Source organism: Canis lupus, chromosome 24 (genome assembly GCF_003254725.2).
Source record: "Canis lupus dingo isolate Sandy chromosome 24, ASM325472v2, whole genome shotgun sequence".
Taxonomy (NCBI): domain Eukaryota; kingdom Metazoa; phylum Chordata; class Mammalia; order Carnivora; family Canidae; genus Canis; species Canis lupus.
In genome coordinates this window covers 20,265,821-20,285,987 of record NC_064266.1, presented here as the reverse complement: position 1 = coordinate 20,285,987, position 20,167 = coordinate 20,265,821, and the positions used below count along the sequence as shown (strand labels likewise).

Sequence of the window (20,167 nt, the reverse complement as noted above, 5' to 3'; positions counted from 1 at the left end):
CATCCGTCAGGCAGCGCCGGGGGTCAGGCCCGGGGAAGGGGCCGCGCGGGGGGCGGGCGGGCGGGCCGGCCGGCGGGGGGCGGTGTGTGCGGCCGCGCCGCCTCAGTTTACCCGTCTGTCCACCCGGCAGGACTACCGTGTCGAGTGCGGACGGGATGATTCCGAGGACGGCCCTTCCGCGACGGGCTCTCCCCACCTTCCCGCTGTGTGGGGGCGCTAGTCGGGATCCGCCGTGGGCGAGCCAGCGGCGTGGAGGCAAATGTGGCTGCAAAGATGCAGGCGCACGGAGGCAGGGATGAAGGCCTTGCAGCCTCTTCTGACCCGGGGAAGGCAGGGTCTCTGCCCGGTTCCCCACGTTGACCCTGGATGTCAGACTGGCTCTGCCTTTGGCGGGGTTTGACAGGTGGAACTGCCTAGTCCTGGGTCCGCCAGGGACCCCTGGAGCTCATCCCTCCAGTAGGTGTTTTTCTGGCTGAAGGCAGATCAGGTCTGAACAGTTTTCTCTACCCGCTACAAGACTACATCCCATGTATTCATTCATTCACACTCCCATCTGTGTGTGCCTCAGTGTTCCCATCCATATACAATAAGATAATTAGGCTTCTAAACATTCAATACAGGGTTCCCTGAGGGATGAGGCCACCAAATCCAAGGAGCCCCGGACATTGCCCAAAATATTTGTGTGTGTGTATGTCTGTGGGTTTCTGGAGAAAGGGCTTGTGGCTTTGGATTCTCAACCTTGCCCATGACCCAAAAAAGGTTAAGAAGCGCTGGCTGGAGTGCAGGGAAGGAAAGCAGCCCCTCCAAACTCCACTGGAGGTAAAGGCACTCAGAACAGCCACCCTGCAGAGCAATCTGCTAGTACCTTAGAAGTTAGGAATTTTTGAGCTATGTATGAGCCAGGCAGTCCCTCTCCTAGGCATGCAGCTGAGAGAGCATGGAGAGGGACATCGGAAGTTGTTGATAGCCGCAAAACTGGAAAGCTCAAATGTCCACTAACAGGAGAATGACTAGGAAGTGGTGGTATTCAGACCCTGGAATTCTGCATAGCAATTAAAAGAATGAGCTAAACCTAGATGGAGTTTATTCATCCAACAAATACTTATTTTATTTTATTTTTAGATTTTATTTATTTATTCATGAGAAACACAGAGAGAGAGGCAGAGACACAGGCAGAGGGAGAAGCAGGCTCCTCACAGGGAGCCCCATGAGGGACTGGATCCCAGGAACTCAGGATCCTGTCATGAGCCGAAGGCAGATGCTCAACCACTGAGCCACCAGGCATCCCATTCAACAGATATTTATTGAAAACTTACTGTGTTTTGGGCAGTGGGCCTACGGTGATAAGACAGATCAAGTCTTGCCTGGAGAATGTTTTCTAGCCGGTGAGACAGACATAAACAGACACGGAAGATAATTTCAAAGTGTGTGATAAATGCCACAAAGAAAAATATAGCTGAGGAGGGTGACAGAATGTTGGGGGAGGGAGACTGTTTTAGACAGAATGGTCAGGGGAGGCCCCCCTGAGGAAGTGACCAGAACGAGGGAGGCTCTGGGAGAAGAGCAAAGACAATTAATGGGGTGAATGACCTGGCACAGTGCTGGCAGAGAAATGCAATCTGCAAAATAATGTAAAAAGGAAAAGCATGCTTTACTTATACTTTACACACTACGTTATGACAGAGTTAGAAAAAGGTCTGGAATACATGCCAAATTCATGAAGGCAACTGTCCCAAAAGTGAGGAGCACAAAAGGACCCCCAGGAGTAGGACTCACAGTGGGCTTCAGCTCACCTCTCCTGTTTTAATTATTTAGCATTTTAATATCTTAATGTTTAAAAGGTGAATATACGCACATATAACTTGTGAGATTAAAGACCATTTTAAATCTTCCATGGTGACAGGGTGGGTTCCAGGGCAGTGAGGGGCCTAAGGGGTCCCTACACACTTTCACTGGACCCAAATTCCTGGGGGGCAGTGGTTTGTCTGGGAGGGGCCACACTGTTAGACTGGAGAGCCCAGAAGAGGCATGTGGCTCAGCCTGAAGTCCTGAAGCTTCTTGCAGACTATCTGGCTCAGCACCCCCAGCATAGACAAGAAGAGAGACCATGATGTGCCTAAGACCACAGAGCAGGAGTGGACAGGGTAAATAGAACCCGAAACTTCCAGCTACGTCTCTTCAAGCCTGAAGGCCCCTGGCTTCTCAGGGTAACTGATGGGTCTCCCTCGCAGCCAGCGCCCCCTTCTACCTTCTTCCAACAGGACTTGCTCTGCCGGCTAGAGCCCCGCCCGCCCTGCTCCCGCAGGCCAGAAAGCAGCGCCACCTGCTGGCGCAAGGGGAAAATGCAACGCTCAGCCTCCACGGAGAGCAACCAGCCAGATTCAAAACCCTGCTTCTCTGCCGTTGGAAGAAATCGGAGATAAACCAGGACTCTGAACTATAAAAACAAACAGGGAAATAAATAAATAAATAAATAAATAAATAAATAAATAAATAAATAAATAAATAAATAAATAAATAAATAAATAAATAAATAAATAAATAAATGAAAAAAATAAAAACAAACAGGGTTGCTGGAGGGGAGATGGGTGGGAGGATGGGGTAACCGAGTGTCGGCATTGAGGGCACTAGACGTGATGACCCCTGGGTGTTACATGCAATTGATGAATAACAACTCTGCGCTTGAAACTAATGGTGTACTATATATTGGCTAATTGAATTAAAATTTAAAATAATAATAAAACGAATGACCAATCCCTTCCACTCCCTGTCTGTTCCACACTGCTCTCCGAGTGTCCAGCAAAGCCTTTAGTGCTGCCTGCTTGGGTCTTATCTGCAAGAAGGAAAAGCTTTCTCAGGAAGGGGTAACCATTCTGGTACCCTAGACCAGTGGGTCAGGAGATGATTACTCACATGAGCCAGTGGCACCTCATGATGGCAGCTTACAAAACCAGCCCTCAACTTCCTGACCCTTGGTACAAATGTTAGGGGTAGGTAGTCCATTTGAGAGCTGGAAAAAGCCTCCAGGGAAGGGCTTGTCCAATATCCTACGATGAACAGGTGCACAAGCTAATCTCATAACATGGGCTCCTGGGAGTCAACCCAATGTGATGGAGGAGGTGTCACCATATTTGAAAATAATTGTCTAGATCAGTGGTCTCAGCTTGTGGTCCCTGAGCAGCAGCAGCACCTGGGAACTTGTTAGAAAAGCAAATCTGCAGGCCCCACTTGGGACCTGCTAAGACAGAAACTCTGGGGTAGGGCCCAGCAATCTGTTTTGGCAAACCTGTTTCAGAACCTAAACCAGCAATCCAAAGCAATCACACCCTCTCATTTTTATTAAATAAGGTTTTATTTGGGAATGGTTTTTGGCTTACAGAAAAGTTGCAAAGATAGGAAAGAGTTCCCATAAATTCTGCACCCACCCCACCCCACCATCCTTACATTTTACGTGTACATTTGTCAAAACTGGGAGACTGACATTAGTATGTTACTGTTAATTGTTTATTGTAAAATCCAGATCTTATTCAGATCTCCAGTTTTTCTACCAATGTCTTTTTTTTTTTTTTGGTTCTAGGATATTACACTGCATTTAGGACTACATTCATTTTAAAGTTAAATTGGTCATCTCAGTCATCTTCCCCTGGGACAGAGAATGGGTGGGAAAGCTGTTGTTTTGGTTACTGAGCTGGGAAAACCGAGGCTTGAAAACACCCAGGGACTGAGTTCCCTTAGCAGGACAGTGAGAGCAAGGCCTGCCTCACTCTGTACCCTTCCTGTCCCTCTTCCCCTCACCTAGGACTCTTGTTTCCAGAAGTCCCTTTGGAATGTCCCATCTGGCCTACCCCCATCCCGCCTGTGTAGACCATGATAGATGTCTCTAGTAGAGCAGGCCCAGCCCTGGAGAGATCCACCCCACCCCATCACCTCTTCTTCTAGATTTAAGGGTCAGGACAATGTCTTAGTGACTTCAGCTCAGTCAGATCAAGGCCTGGTCCAAAAAGAGTGCAAGTTATTTGCTTACACACAACCATTTGTGACTGATAAAAAATGCCATCAATTCTTTGGAGTGTCTCCCAGTAAGAGGTGAAGTCTGTTTTGCCACCCCTGGAATTCAGGCCAACTGTATGATTTGCTCTGACCAAAAGAACTTTGCCAAAGTGATGCTGTACCAATTCTGGGCCTTGGATTCAAGACTTCCAGCTTCTACTTTGACTCTCATGACCTTCTGAAGCCAAGGAAATAAGCCTGAGGTAACCTGCTGGGGAGACCACATGGACGAGGACCAAGTCAGCCTGCCAAAATGCCAGACAAGGGAGTAGGGCTATCTTAGGCCATCCACCCTCTCTAAGGCAACAGCTGACTGCATGCAGCCCCGGGAATGATCCTAGGTGAAACCAAAACGGTCCCAATGTGCCCAGGCCAAATTGTACACCCACAGAACTATAGGCAAATAAATGACATGCTTTTAAGCAGTCAACTTCTAGGGCAGTCTGTTACACAGCAAAGACTGAGACACAGAGGCACCTGGGTGGCTCAGTGGTCAAGTGTCTGCCTTCGGTTCAGGTTGTGATCCTGGGGTTCTGGGATCAAGTCCCACATTGGGCTCCCCATGGGGAGCCTGCTTCTCCCTCTGCCTATCTCTCTGCCTCTCTCATGAGTAAATAAATAAAATCTTAAAAAAAAAAAAAGACTAATACACTATTCCTTACTTCTCTCTTGGTAATGGGATTCCAATTTTATTTCAGGAAGCGGTATGCCAGTCCTAGGAAATGGGATATGAATGGTCTACTAATTCCGTTCCTGGCATCTTAGTTTTCTTTGCAGCCAGAAGTGGCAACAGTAGCTGGTTTGGGCCAATGAGACCTAAGTGGAACTATGCAGGGGGATAGAACAGGAAACAGGTCTCTGAAAAAGTTCTGACTTAATGAAAGAAGTTGACAGCTGGCTTGGTCCTTCCTCCTCCCCAACAGCTTTTTTCCTGGAATGCAACCACGATTCCTGGAGGTACAGCAGCCATCTTTGGCCATTACGTAATAAGCAATGAGGGAAAGGCCAAAAGGAATCAGGGATGTGAGCCCCCACCTTCGCTGGGGTACTGAACCAATACCGCTTGTCTCCAGAATTCACTATGTGGACAAACTTCGCTTTGTTTAAGCCACTGTAGCCTAGGCTTTCCTTTACTTGCAGCTGAATGGGAAATACACAGACAAAAATGTAGGAGGCTCATCCTTGAGAATCTGGAGCCAGGAGGATGTGGCTCTCCAAAGCCACTTCCTTTTCCATTTTATTCTCTCAAGAGTATCTCAAGAGCAAAGACATGACCCCTTTCTGCAGCAGTGGGATCTGTTGCTCCCACATCGTTTAGTAATGAGTCCAAGGTCTTGCAGCTAGTGGAACAGGTGCTCAGAGTCAGACCTCTGCCTAGACACAGGAGAATGCACCCCTGATTGCTTTCTGCATGGTCCAGCCCACTGGAAACCAGGTGTGTCTTCTGGGCTCATGGTGCCGAGGAGGCTGCTATTGTAAGTCTGGTGTGGAAGCGCCCAGGTACACCCTTAGGTCCGAGAGGGTGGACCGGACAAGCTTGGCAGGGATGGTCTCTCGCTGCAGCTGTTGGTACGCTGCATAGCGGTGGCAGCCCCCAAAGGAGTAGAAGTAGTCACCACCCTGGGCCCCTTTGATCCAGAGGACGTCAATAGGGGGAACGCTGTCTGGATCCTCCTGGAGAAGAGGGGACATTGTCAGTGAGCATGACACAATGCGTGACAGTTTGCAGAGCAGACTCTGTGAACCTGTGTTGAGCTCCTACAGCGTACTCACACTGGCTCATGCTGGCTTGTGAGAGACAACTGTTAAATATTCAGGAATTTTGTGAGCCGGTTGTCATCAACTTGGTAGCTTGAAAATCAGCCATGGTGATTTCCATCAGGGAAATGAGCAGATGCTACAAATCAGGGCTTTCCCCCTCTAGAGACCAGGTTGTTAAACATTTATCGGTTTATTAATATACCACATACACACTATCTATTTGGCCCTGTTTGAGACTCTGGGAATAAACTACAACCAGAATGGGACAGGCACAGCCCCTGCCTTCATGGGGTTCCAGTCCAGTGGGGAAGATGGAATGAAAAAAGCGAGAGTTGGAATTATCTATGCTATGAGGACAAAAATACGGGTTGACAGGCCAGGGATGAGTGTCCATGAGGTCTCTCTGAGGCAACAAGGTAGCAGAGACTGAACACAGAGGAGTCGATGTGGGAAGAGGGACAGGTGGAATAGTTTAGAGTCAGAGCCTGACAGCCTGGGTTCAAATCTCAGCTCTGCTCCTTCACTGGCACATGATCTTAGACACTTAGTCTCTGTGCCTCAGCAGCCCTGTCTATCAAACAGGGATGAAGACAAGAGACCCATGTCATAGAGCTGTTGAGTTAAATGAGCTAACGTATGTAAAGCACTCCAAACAATGCTTGTCACATGGAAAGTGCTCAATAATATATGCTCTGTATTCCTGGAGGGAAGAGGATTCCAGGCAGAGGGAACAGCAAATGCAAAGACCTGAGGTCAGAACAAGTTCACCGTGCTGATGGCAAGGCAAGGAGGCCAGTGTGATCAGACTGGACTCGAAGCTGAGGAATACAAGAGGTCAGAGAGGTCAGCAGGAGCCAGACTGTTTAGGTTGGTTTCTAAGAGGAGCGGGGGGAGCCCTGGAGTGTTGTTGTTATTTTTTTTAAGATTTTACTTATTCATGAGAGACAGAGAGACAGAGAGAGAGAGAGAGAGAGAGATTGTCAGAGACACAGGCAGAGGGAGAAGTAGGTGTCATGCAGGGAGCCTGAAGTGGGACTCGATCCCAGGTCTCCAGGATCATGCCCTGGGCTGAAGGCGGCGCTAAACTGCTGAGCCACCGGGCTGCCCTGGGGTGTTTTGAACAATGGAGGGTGACATGATTTGTGACCCTCCTAGAAAGTGGTCACAAGAGAGCAGGCTCAGTGGGGTGGACAAAGGGAAAACTGAGGTGAGGCCTTAGCAGGTATCCAGCAGAAGGCACTGGTCTGGATGAGGACGTAGATAGGACAGGGAAAGGCAGACAGGTTCGGGACATGGAGCAGATTGGAGGAGACTGGCAGAAGGGGCGAATGTGAGGAGAGAGAAGAGAATCCAAGTTGATTTTCTGCTAGGTGCTTTAGCAGCCAGTTGCAGAGTGAGTTGTCCTCTAAGTAGGGAAAGCCTGAACTAAGGGGCGGGGGACAGAGCTCAGTGGGGAGACCATGGTAGGCGTGAGCTGCCCGGAAGGCCTCCTGCCACTGGCCTATGGGTTCTCTTTTATTATGTTTATTTGGTGGATTCATTTATCCATTTATTCCAGAAATGATTAGTAAGCAGTAAGGCCCAGCAGTTATAGGCTGGGGCTCTGGAACCCAAAAAACCTGAATCTGAATTTTAGCTCCTCCACTGAGCTGCTGGGGCACCCAAAGCAAATGGCCTCATCTCTGAGAGCACCATTCCTCATCTATAAAATGGGAGAGGATGCTCTAGAGGGCTGCAGATGAAAAGTCACAGAGCGGATGCACATGAAGCAGAGTCCAGCCTGCCCGGCAGTGGGGCACTAATGAGAGGCAGGGTGTCGGGCAGGCCTTGTGCTGTACATTGGGGACACAATACAGGGTGGGCTGCCATAGCCCCAAAGACGTTCATGTCCTAGTCCCTGGAGCTGGCAAAAGGGACTTTGCAGATGGAATGAAGTTAAGGATCCTGAGATGGAGAGATGATTCTGGATTATCCAGATGGGTTGAACGTAATCACTGGTGTCCTTGAAAGTGGAAGAGAAAGGTAAAAGGGAGCTCTGATGTTGCTGGCTCTTTAGACGGGGGAAAGAAGCCATGAGCCAAAGAAGATGGGTGGCCTCAAGAGGCTGGGAAAGGCAAGGAAAGGGATTGTCCCCAAGAGCCTCTGGGAGGAATGTAGACCTGCTGATACCTTGATTTTAATCCACTGAGATCCATTTTTGGATTTCTGAACTGCAGAACTATGAAATAATAAGTTTGTATTGTTTTAAGCCCCTAAATTCCCGGTAACTTGTTACAGTTGCCATAGAAAAGGAATACATATGGTAAGCAAAGACTGGCTTGCCCTCACAGAGCATATGGTTCTAGCATGGAAGACAGGTGTCTAAAAAGGCCATTAAAATCTAGTGTGTGTGGGGGGTGCCCGAGTGGCTCAGTTAGGCACCTGCCTTTGTCTCAGGTCATGGTCCTAAGGTCTTGGGATCCAGCCCTCTCCCTCTGCTATTCCCCCTGGTCCTGCTCACTCTCTATCTGTTAAATAAATAAATTAATTAAATCTTAAAAAACAAAAACCAGTGGGATTGGAGCATGCAGGTGTCTGGGGGTCCAGAGGAGGCCACTCACCCAGCAGGGGGCATCAGGCAAGACATCAGGTGTCGCCCCTATCCACTGGGATAGTTGAAACCAAGGAGTTAGTAACAGTAAAGAAGAGATGGAAGAGTTCCTGGCAGGGGAAAAAAGCCCGTGGAAAGGCCCAGAGGTGGGAGCACACATACAAGGTTAGATCCTCAGAGCCAGGCACTATGCTAGTGTTAAGGAAACAGCCAAGATATGACATAGTCCCTGCTCTAGTGCAGTTTACATGAAGTGGGAAAGACAGACAATAAAACACAAATAAACATATAAAATAAGTCAGGTGGACAGAAGTGATTTATGGAGAAATACCTCAGGTTAAGACTAAATCTTGAGACCAGGGCTGTGTTAGCAAGGGCAGAGACGTGCAAAGGCCTGAATCAAGAGAGGGAGCAGGCCTTCTGGCTATCTGGGGAAGCAGTTCCTGGGAGAAGGAACAGTAGTGCAAACTCTAGGGCTGAATGCCATTCCGGGGAGTTGTTGAGCTGTCTGGTGGGGCCATGGAGTCTCATGAGGTCACCTTCCAAAGGTCTGATGAGGAAAGGTGACATGATGATGCCATGCAGGCCTAACCTGATACACATGTTTCCCCCTCCCCCAAAGTTCCTGCCAGGATCACTTCCCCTCCCTCAATGATGGGGCTGGCCCCTGTCCTCTCCTGGTCCCAGTTCAGACGAGGGCCAACCAGCCGACATGACATGTCCAGTCCCCTGACTGTGACAGCCATAGTGACAGCCATAGTGACAGCATAGCTTAACTCAGAGTGTGGGGGCCCTGTTGCTGGGCACTGGGGCCGGTCTGTGCCACTTTCAAAGTGTCTGACCCTGGACAAGTAACTTAAAAAAAAAAAAAAAATCCTCCTGTGCCTCAGTGTCCTCATCTGTAAAAGAGGAACAGTAGTAGCATCTACCTCACAGGGCTGGCACAAAGCTTAGGCACTTGAAACAGCTCCCGGGCACTGCAAGTGCTATCTTTATAAACAGTTAGCGGTCGTTATTTTCATGATCTCGCCCAATCTCCTCCTCGCTCGAAGGAGGGCCCAGAGGCCCAGAGAGGCCCAGCCCCTTACTCAAGGTCACACAGCAAATGCCGGGTTCGGGCGGAGCCTGGAGCCAGCCCGGTCTGGCGTCCACCGTGACTTCCCTCCTGCGGAGCCCTCCCTCCGGCCGCCTCCCCGGGCCTCACCCGGATCGTGTCCACGAGGCTCTGCACCTTGGCCGGGTCCAGCACGGACGGCAGTGGCCGGATGAGCACGCTCAGCGGCACGTTGTGCACCGCGGCGATGCAGCCCGAGTGGATGCTGCCGCCCGGCGCGCCGCCGCTCGGCCCGGGCCCCCCAGGCGCCCCCCGGCGGACCCCGGCCCCGGCCCCGGCCCCGGCCCTGCCCAGCGCTCCTCCCGCGCGCAGCCCCATGGCGCCCGCACCGCCGCCGCCGCGGCGCCCGCGAGCTCTAACCCCGGCCGGGCCGTACCACTCCGCGCGGGCGGCGGGGGCGGGGGCGGGGGCGGGGCGGGCGCGCGTCTCCCCGCCCCGCAGTGGTCCGGCCCCGCGCTCTCCGCTCGCCGCGCGCTGCGGCCCCGCGGGACTCGGGCCGTCCGCCGGGGGGCGCCCCGCAGCCTCCCCTCCGCCTCCCCTCCGCCTCCCCTCCGCCTCCCCTCCGCCGCGCCGCGTCCCCGAGTGGAAGCGCCCGGGCGGGCTGACTCAGGGTGAGTCTGCAGGTCGCGGGGCGGGAGGGGCGCGGCTGACGCACGGGCCGGGGTGACTCAGGCCCGCGGCGGGCGGGGGCGGGGGCGGGGGCGGGGACGAGGACGAGGGGCGGCCGGACCTGCGGAGCCAGGATGAGTCGGCAGAAGCGGCGGTGCTCGGCTGCCCCGCCTGCCCGTCGGAGCCCGAGCCCGAGCCCGAGCCCGAGCCGCAAGGGCCAAGGAGGTGATACCAGTACCCCCGGGGGTAAAACTACGGATCCGGTGCTGCCGGGCACCGCTCTGAACACTCTGCGGGTAGATTAACTTATTTCGGTCTCCGAACAACCCCGCAACATAAGTGTGATGATTATTCCCTCTTTACAGATGAGAAGACTGAGGCACGGTGAGCTTTAAGTGATTTGCCCAAGGTCACGGAGCTAGTAAGTGGCTGAGCTAGGGTTCAAATCCAGGCTCGGACCGCACTCCCGAGTACATTCCGTACCTCACTGCTGGCTGCCTCTGTTCAGGACTGTCACAAGGAGCCTTCTAGAAAGCTGCTGGCAATGTGTGGGCACTGCCCTAAACATGCACACTGACTGTTTCCTCACATCCTCACAGCACCACCAAGACAGGTGTGAGGGCCAGAGTTGGGCTGCTTGTCCAAGGTAGGGCGGCTGAAAATGAAAGTCATCCGAGCCTAGAGCCAAGGACCACTTCACCAACACCTGCTTACAGATGTGGACGAGGAGGGGGGGGGGCTGAAGGTGGGGGTGGGGATGGACATGCCCATCACTCTCCCATTCAAAGTCCTCTGTCCCTTGAGTCCCACGTGTAGCGCTTAGCCTCCTCTGGGGCCAGGGGGAGGTAGGCAGAGGCTCCTGGTTTAAATTCCAGGTGTTTATCAGCATCTATGGCAACATTGGGACTTGAGCACAGATTCGCCTGGGTTTGGATCCCCTTTCGTTGCTCCCAAGCTGTGTGGTCTCTGGCAAGTTGCTTAACCTCTCTGAGCCTCAGCATTCTCTTCTGTTAAAATGATTGTGGAAACACTTGGAGATAATGGCTGATGGAGGACAGAGTGGGTGAGGGAGTAAATCAGTGCTTCCACAGCAGTAGCCAAGGAAAGTGACTGGTTTTATCATGAACACCCAGAGAGCTGAAGGAGAGGCCATATTTGACTGAGAGCATCAGGAGAGGCTCTCTGGGAGAGAGGTATTCAAACTGGAAAATGACTTGGTCCTGGGGAGGGAGATGGAAGAAGCAGGAGATCCTTTAGGGTATAGGCTCTGGAGTCATTTGAATGCAGCGGATTTGAATCCTGGCTCTATCACCTACTAAACTATGTGATTTGAGGGTGTGTGTGGGGGGGGGGGGGGGGAGGGGAGGTGGTAACTCACCTCTGGCCTCAGTTCTTTTCTGGATTGCCAGGGAGAGTAAATAAGAGTAACACATTAAGTGTTTAGAAGGTACGTGGCACATTGCAAATTGCTGAATGGAAGGTAGACATGAAGGACATTCCAGCACAGCTTGAGCAAAAGCAGGGAGGCGGGACAGTCTCAGACCCAGTTGAAGACAGGCATATCTGGTAAATACAGGCTCATCTGGTTTGGTTGTCCTCCTCCTCACCCTGGTTGGCATCTGCATGGGGAATGCATAGTCACCCTCTTAGCTGGAGAAAACCAGAGACAGTACCCATGGTGGGGAGGGGAGGCTGCCTCGTGGGCTAGTTATTGACACCTCTTCCTGAACTCATTACCCTTCCTGATGAGTAATGTTGCCCATCACTCAAAGTTGTTATGGGTGTGAATTGTGAGGAGCACTTAAGTGCTCCGTGCTTTGTGTAATGCCCCATTTTGCCATTGTAGGCAGCAGGTTCTTAGTTTTTCATCCTCTGTGTTCTGGTTTTTAATCCTCAAGCTTGTCCCCTTGCAGTCCCAAGATGGCTGCTGTAGCTCCAAGTATCATATCACTATTCAACAACTTTCAACAGTAGAAATTAGGACATCCCTTTGGGCTCTTTTTAAAGAGTTAAGCAAGCTTTATTAACCATTCCTTACCCCTCTGGTCCCCACCGATGAGCCTTCTCCTCATATCTCATTGGCAGGAATTTACCACATGTCCGCGCCCAAACCAATCCTTACCAAAGGGAGTGGAATGATCATAATTGGTTTAGCTTAATTGGCACTAGCCTCTGGGCTCAGGAGGGTCTACTGTCCCCTGAGGTTCATGGCCCCTGAGTGCTGAACTGAACTAGCAAGGTCTAGGGATGCCTGGGTGGCTCAGTTAGTGTCCAACTCTTGATTTCAGCTCAGGTCATGATCTCAGGATCATGAGATCCAGCTCTGCATCAGGCTCTGTGCTTGGGATTCTTTCTCTTTCTCTGCCCCTCCCCACTGTACCTGCATGCGCTCTCTCAAATAAATAAATCTTAAAACAAAACAAAAAAACCAGCAAGGCCTGGTAACTGTAACCTAGTTTTCCTGTGAGGAACCTTCTTTCCCCACTCTCAGGACTGTGTTGGGGGGCAGATGCCTTGTTGGGGGTGGATGGAGGAGAGAGGACCTGACCAGACCTGCCCAATCAGCAATTCCATTATATTGGCCCATCCATCCTTAAACAAATGAGACTGAGACAAGCCTCTTGTTGGAAGTAAGATCAAGTACCTTCCACTGGGGCAAATGGAAACCTGGAACTGGAAGTTGGAGAAGTTCTGGCATCCACACAATATCCTGTTTTCATTTGGATTCTCCCAAAAGTAGAGGCTGAGACAAGGGACTATGTGCAGGTAGTTTGTTTTTTGTTTTTTAAAGATTTTATTTATTTATTCATGAAAGACAGAGAGGCAGAGACATAGAAGGAGAAGCAGGCTTCCTGGGGGGAGCCTGATACGAGGACTCAATCCCAGGACCCCGGGATCACAACCTGAGCCAAAGGCAGGTGCTCAACCACTGAGCCACCTGGGTGCCCCTGTGTGCAGGTAGGTTATTTGAGAAATGTTCTAATTATTGCTGCTGCAAAACAAACCACTCCAAAATTTTAGTGGTGCAAAATAACCACTTTACTATCCTCACAGATTCTGTGAGTCAAGGATTCAGACAGGGCATAGTGGAGACTGCTTGTCTCTTCTCCACAATGTCTGGGACATCATCCAGGTGACTGGACAGTGGGGAGTGACTTGATGGCTGGGGCTGGAATCCTCTGGAGGTGGCTTCCGTCACACATCTGTTAGATGGTACCATCTGTTGGCTGGAACACCTACATGTGGCCTGGGCTTCCTCATAGCATGGCGGCTGGCTTCTAAGAGTGAGTGTCCTAAGAGAACCTGGCAGAAACTTCATGGCCTTTTCCAATCCAGTCTTGGAAGTCATGTAGCATCATTTCTGCAGTGTTCTATTTGCGGGAGCTGTCATAAGTGTTCCCCACCCCCCTACCCCCGCCCCCCCGGCTCAAGGGAAGGGGACAGAGACTCTGTCTCTTGATGGAAGGAATAGCAAGGTTCTAAAAGAGCTTGTGGGTGGGAGGTGTTGTTGTGGCCATCTTTGGAACACACATCTACTGTAGGAGGCGATGCCAGGAAGTACTGGGGAAAGGAGAGATGCTGATAAAGGGTACGCGGATGAGCAGGTTAACTTGGTGGGCAAGTTGGGGCTCACTCTTGCTAGGGACTCTCTGAAGAAGCATTATGTGTCATGCGTCAGAATTGTTCCTCTGAGGGACAGGAGGCTGGGTATTTATTCACTGACTCCTGTCCCTCCCTGGTTGAGGTTAAGTTTCTGCCACTGCTGGGCTGCTGTGTACTCAAACTAAGCAAGCGTCTGAGGACCAGAGGCTGAAGCTGCCTGCCTAGAGTATGACCTCACAGGTGGTCAAAGGGAATAAGGGGCAGGACATCAATGAATTCCTTTTCTGTCCAAACCGGCCAGAGTCCCTGTTTGTTGTCTGCAGCCAAAGTCTCTATTTGCTCTCCCCATCCTGCTCCTGGGCTCTTTCCTCTTCCCCTTATCTCATTTTTGACAAGGAATCTCATACAGCAGGCATTTGGGTATACAGAGGACTTTGCTGAGTGTTTGGGAAGAGGAAAGGATTTTTGTGCCATCATAAAAGGATCATCACATTTTATTGTATTAAAGATTTTATTTATTTATTTATTCATGAGAGACAGAAACACAGGGAGAGGGAGAAGCAGGCTCCATGCAGGGAGCCCAACACGGGACTCGATCCCAGGTCTCCAGGATCACGCCCTGAGCTGAAGGCCGGAGCTAAACCGCTGAGCCACCAGGCCTGCCCGGATCATCACATTTTAGATTCCTCTACCCTGAAGTACTCTTGTCCATTTCTTAGGTACAGGATCCTGCCTTGTTGCCCATTCTCTCTTTCTGTTTTCCTCTCCATCTTCCCTGCCCCTTGTACCAATCCTTGAGTTTCCTGTTCTTATTTTAGGCAGAAAGTTTGCCTCTGTCTTCTGCAGCTTCAGTGCCTGCTGAGCATCTCCGTGGGGTCTTGAGACAGCTTCACACTTCAGCTGCTTCTCGTAGTCACTAGATGGCTGCCAGCGCCAACCGGGGCAACCTCCTTCTTCGATTATGTCTTAGCTCAGGCTGCTATCCCCAAGTACCGTAGACTGGAAGGCTTAAACAATAAATGTTTGTTTCCCACTGTCCTTGGGGCTGGGAGTCCAAGATCAGGGAGTGGTGACCCTCCTTCTGGTTCACAGACCGCTGTCTTCTTGCTGTGGTGGAAGGGGTGAGGGAGCTTTCTGGGCTCTCTGCCTGTAAAGACATTTATCACATTCATGAGGGCCCTGAGGCCCCAAAGCCCCACCTCCACATGCCATCACACAGAGGATTAGGCTTCCACATAGGAATTTTAGGGGGAGATAAACTCAGTCCATAGCAGTTCACATCTGGAAGAGAGAGAACCGTCCCCCCCCCCCCCCATCCTGCATCAATAATGGAATTAAAGCTTTTCTCTACAGTCTGATTGGGATAGCTTGAGTCAGGATTAATAACGTTCTTCAGGGACATGCCACGTGTGAGCTGTTTAAGCATGGGTACCGGAGGCTGTCACCCACTGAGATGACTGGGATTGGCCCAGGAGTGAGAGACCAGTCAGCCACATCTCTGAGGTCAGCCTCCTTTGAACTGCCCAGAAGGGCTCAGTAGTGGATGTCTGCACAGATGTGAGGTTTGCTGATGAGGAAAGAGGGAGTGAAAGCCTGGCTATCGGTGTCAGGTCTTCTTGGCCCACCTTTGATTTCAACTGAAGTTGTGGTGGGAAATTCTGTGCGAGCACTGCCAGCTTGTCAGCCCAGACTCCTTGTGTCGTCCACATTTTCCATCTCTGTGGGAGCTTTGCTCATTCACAAGCACATCCCGGACATGTGAGGGTGTTCACTGATGGACAGGAGCTGGTGAGTAAAAGCCAGGCTTCCACTGTCACAGGTGGATAATTGTGAGAGGTGTTCCGGACCATCTGGAACTTTCCAGACCCTTTTTAGAGACCAACGGGCAGTAGCCAGCCCTGTCGTTGCACCAGTGAGCTCGCGAACACACCCTCTGTCTTACTCTTCTTGTTCCCTACTTCCTAGTTCCTCAAATCACCTCCCCAAGAAACTATCTGCACTCAAGTCTCTGACTCTGCTTCTGGGGGTAGGGGGCAGGGGTGCAAAACTAAGGCAAAGGAGCAATTTCCTAGGTCATCCTCAATAGTTCTGCCCCTTGCCTGGGTTAAAATGACACATCTCTTGCTAGATGTGTGACCTGAGGCCAGTTACCTGTCTGTGCCTCAGTTTCCTAACCTGCAAAATGGCCACAATAATGGCACTTGATTTGTAGGGTTTTTGGAAGAATGAAAAGAGATGATGTGGGTAAAGTCTTGAGAACAGTGCCCAACACACTGTAAGTGCTCAATAAATATGAGCCATTTGATTACATTTTGAATTAATAATAGATCTTGAAGGTCTCTCTGTGCTTGCCCTTCCAGGCTAGTCTCAGCTTATTAGCCAAGATTTTTTGCAAGTGAGGAAAGCCAATGTGAATTAGCTTAATGAAAATGGGGACATTTGGCTCCTCTGACTCCGGGGTGAGGCTGGACCTCAGGGAAAAGTGGATTCAGAGACTTTTTTCTCTGTCTCTCACTTGGCAGAGGGATTACCTCCACAGGACAGGAACATGGCTGTCAATGGGGATTATGTTTGGCTTTTAGTGAGAGGGCTGACAGAGAAGTTTGAAACACCCTAAAGTGTAACCTTTTGTGGAAAAGAGTGTGGAAATAGGAAATCTGGGGCTGGGGTGGCAGCTTCATGGTTATGAGAGGCATAGACCCTTTTTATCTGTCTACACAATCCTTTTATTAGAGTGGGGCTTTTATTCTCAAAGTCACCTTCTGGTAAGATTGATGCTGAAGTGGAAGTCTGGAAGGAGGCAGAGAAGTAGAAAGGTAAAAGGACACGACCCTCTTCTTTTTAGAGGGCTGGCTCAGAAATCCCATATTAACACTTTCCCTCACATGTGTTTGGTCAGAAGTTGGTCCCCTGGCCACAAGGGCAGCTGGAATATGTAGTCTTCATTCAGTGTGGCAGTGTGCTCAGCTAAAATTGGAGTTCTCTTACTAAGGAAAGAGAGAAGGCATAATGATAAGGAGCTAGTTGGTCTTATGACTCAGAGAGATGAGATAGGAAATTTCCAACTTCTAGTCAGATGCCCACATTGGAACCAATCAGCTATGGCCATGAGGGGCAGAGACTCTTTTTTCTTTTTCTTTTTTTAAAGCATAAGCCACCATTATTGATTATGATTTAAATGTATGTAGTTCATTAAAAAGTAATTATCATTCATCTGCTATTGGCTAGGCATTGTGCTAGACCTAGGGGATTTAGTGATGAGCAAAAAGACACTTCATTCTCAGTTTCATGAAGTTTATAGTCTAGTGGAGGAGACAGATAATGTCCAAATAATCACACTGATTAATGGAAAACTGTACACTGATGGGCAGTGCTATAAATGAATAATAGCATGAGGCCCCTGAGGAAGTGACCATGCAGCTGGGAGATGAAGGATGGAAAAGGCATTAACTAGTAAGGGTGGTAGTGATAATGGTGCAGGTGGAGTACGTTACTGGTGGAGAGAACAGTTTATGCAAAGGCCCTGATGGCAGGTGAGAGCAAAATTGCCCCAAAGAGGCAGCTGGTCGTTTAGTTGGAGATTCAGCTGGAATGATGGAAGAGCCAGACTAAGGAAGGCTTTAAAAGCCACCCTAAGCACGTTCCACTCCCCCTTTCCCACCATAAGAAGTCATTGAAGTGTTTTAAGCAGGGAAATGGCAGGGTAGGTGTGGGGGAGAGGGTGGTAGTGACATGATCAGAAAAGATCCTGCATTTTTGAAAAGAACTCTGTGGCTGCTGTGAAGAGAGGAAAGGAAGTGGGGGAGGCAGAAGGGATCTGGGGAGACCAGTGAGAAGGCCAGTCCAGTTGTCCAGGGAAGAGATGATGGTAGCTATGGACTAGGGTGGGAACTGAGAACATGGAGAGGAACAATCACCAGAAGCTGGTGTCAGATTGGATGCTAGGATGGGGAGACAGAGGTGGGAGAGAGGACTTCTGGTTTTTTTGGCTGCAAGACTGGCTGGATGCCAGTTCCATCCAAGGAGGTGGGGGATCCTAGGAGAAGCACATCGCAGCCTCAGACTCGGGCTAGTCTGTGCTGTTGGAATATCGGAGTGGAGGTGGCCTGCAGGCAGATACAGATTTGCAGCTTAAAGAGGAGGTTGGAATTGAAAATGTATATCTGCGAATCTGCCTGTGGGTGGAAACTGGAGCCAGGGGTGTCATGAGCCGTTTTCATGAGAGTACAGTGAGAGGAGGAGAATCTAGGAGAGAACCTTGAGGAACACAGAACACACAAGAAGGAACAGGAAATGGCTTCCTTCCTTGGATGTAGGAACATGAGTCTGCCAAGTTGCTAAGTACAGCAGCCAGACAGGTAGAAGGAGAAACAGAGTTGAGTCATGGAGGTCTTCCTTTGAGAGAATTGTGGAAAGCAGCCTGGAAAGCCTGGCCAGTTGAGGTGCTGAGGGCTGCAGGTAACGGGCCTGATCCAGCTGACTTAAACAATAAAGACACTCATGTCACACACCATGAAGTCCAGAGGTAGCATGTTGAGTGGGCTTCAGGGTGTTTTTTTTTTTTTCAAGTGCTCCCTCATGTCATCAGGAATATGAGCTTTTTCCATTCTTCCTCTCTGCTCTCCAGGGTGTAGGCTTCATGCCAACGTTGGTTCCCTTCATGGTCACAAGATGATACACTTCTTGTTCTTCTTCAGGAAGAAGAGACACTTGGCTTCCGTTCTCTTAAAGGAAAGGGAGAAGCTAACTTTTCTGAAAGCTTCCAGTGAATCTCTCCTTAAGTTTCATTGGCCAGAATTGAGTCATATGCCCATTTATCAGCGCACGGGGGACAGGATTACTCTTTTGACCAGTCAGGACCACTCCTTAAGCTGTTGTTCAGTCCCAAATTGCATGGCTGCCAATCAAGGAGGGAAGGACTGGAGATAGTCCCCAGCGGCCATTCCCACCTCCCTCTGGGATGCCTTCTTATTGTAGGTTGGAGAGTCAAAAACTACATTTCTCAGACTTCCTTGCAGCAAGGATAATGACAGTGAATTTGGTTCGGCCAGTCAGATGCACTTCTGTGGAATTTGGACAGCGGAAGTGGGCAGGTGCCATTTTCTTAGTGCCTTGTCTCTGGCTCCTGGCAACGTGGTCATGAAGGCACGAAGTTTTCTGTAACGGTGTTCCAGTGTTTGAGCTGCCAGCATCGTGGGAGACAGGAGACAGTTTTAAAGGCAGTGGCAAGGGCCTCCTGATCCTTGGGTCACAGGGATAGTGCTGTCTTCCTGAACTCAGTAGCTCCAGTGAGCCACCTGATGCCCCCTGATTTTGGAAGAGGCTGCCTTCCCTGGTGGGACCGGTTCTGTGAGGATGTTCTAGGGGGTCCAGCTGAGGGCTCTTGCCTTCAGTCCATCCAGCTATTTTGTCAACAGCCAGTTCCCTGTGTTAAATATTTTCTGCTTTATGGGGGTTTAATACAGGGAATTAAATGTTTATAAAACATAGGTCTAGAGTGGGCTCTGTCCCCTGGATCTGGAACAGATGTAAGTGATACAACCTCAGGCAGAAGCAGTGTGTAGGGACACTTGGGCGGCTCAGTGGTTGAGCATCTGCCCTTGGCTCAGGACATGGGTCCCGGGGCCCTGGGATCGAGTTCTGCATTGGCTTCCCTGCAGGGAGCCTGCTTCTCTCTCTGTGTCTCTGCCTCTCTCTCTCTCTCTGTCTCTCATGAACAAACAAAATCGAAAGAAAGAAAGAAAGAAAGAAAGAAAGAAAGAAAGAAAGAAAGAAAGAAAGAAAGAAAGAAAGAAAGATAGATAGATGCAGTGTGTAGCCACAGACTGTGACTGTCGAGGGAGGGCAACATGTGCCCCGGCCCCTCAAAGCCTCATTGGAAATTTGGGGGAGGGGGTGCAGACTGCTTTCATTGCTGGAGACATGTAACACATTGCTCAGATTATAGCTACCTGTCCAGGGGTATGTGAAGGGAAAGGCAGATGGGCACCAGGTTGAAGGTCTAAAAGTTGAGTGTACTGCTCACAAAAGGAGGAATCCCAAAAGGTGCTCCCAGGGGAGATGGAATTCCCACCTGCAGCCTGGCATCCAGCCCTCAGAGCACACAGGCCTCACCTCTCAGTGGGTCCATGTTGCAGGGTGGAGGTAAGTGGCACGGTGTGATGGTCCTCAGTGAGATTTTTAGTAAGGCAGGGACCTATTTGTATTTTGAAAGATCACCAAGGCAGCTGGCAAGGAGGATGGATTGGTTGTTCAACATCTTCCTGAATGCTTTTGAAGACAGGTAGTTCACTGGCTCTAGAGGCAGCTTACTGTTTTGGGACAACTTTGCCCCCTGAGCCAAAGTTGACCTTTTTGCCTGCATGCACCTGCTTAGGTGTGACCGATAGGGCTGGCCAGAAACTCGGCCAAAGCAGCAGGAGATGAAGTGGGGAAGATAA

At 50.3% G+C, this 20,167-nt stretch overlaps 2 protein-coding genes across 6 annotated transcripts in view; one reads left to right on the top strand and one right to left on the bottom strand.

Annotated features, from left to right (window-relative positions):
• Positions 1-3,490: 3,490 nt before the first annotated feature.
• On the bottom strand, positions 3,491-9,848 carry SRXN1 (sulfiredoxin 1). The gene is made up of 2 exons (XM_025469601.3): positions 9,606-9,848; positions 3,491-5,724 (listed from the first exon to the last, which is right to left on the bottom strand). The coding sequence occupies exons 1-2, from the start codon at positions 9,831-9,833 to the stop codon at positions 5,521-5,523; spliced, it is 432 nt and encodes a 143-aa protein (XP_025325386.1). The 5' UTR covers positions 9,834-9,848; the 3' UTR covers positions 3,491-5,520.
• Positions 9,849-9,865: 17 nt separating this feature from the next.
• The window catches only part of FAM110A (family with sequence similarity 110 member A), a 146,234-nt gene continuing 135,932 nt past the window's right edge, over positions 9,866-20,167 (top strand). For 4 of the 5 annotated variants that reach the window (XR_007405417.1, XR_007405414.1, XR_003145028.3 and 1 more), the window contains exon 1: positions 9,866-10,126. The gene's annotated coding sequence lies outside the window, so the exon portion shown is untranslated. The remainder of the gene's footprint in view (positions 10,127-20,167) is intronic. The other variant, XR_007405413.1, reaches the window with a different exon arrangement.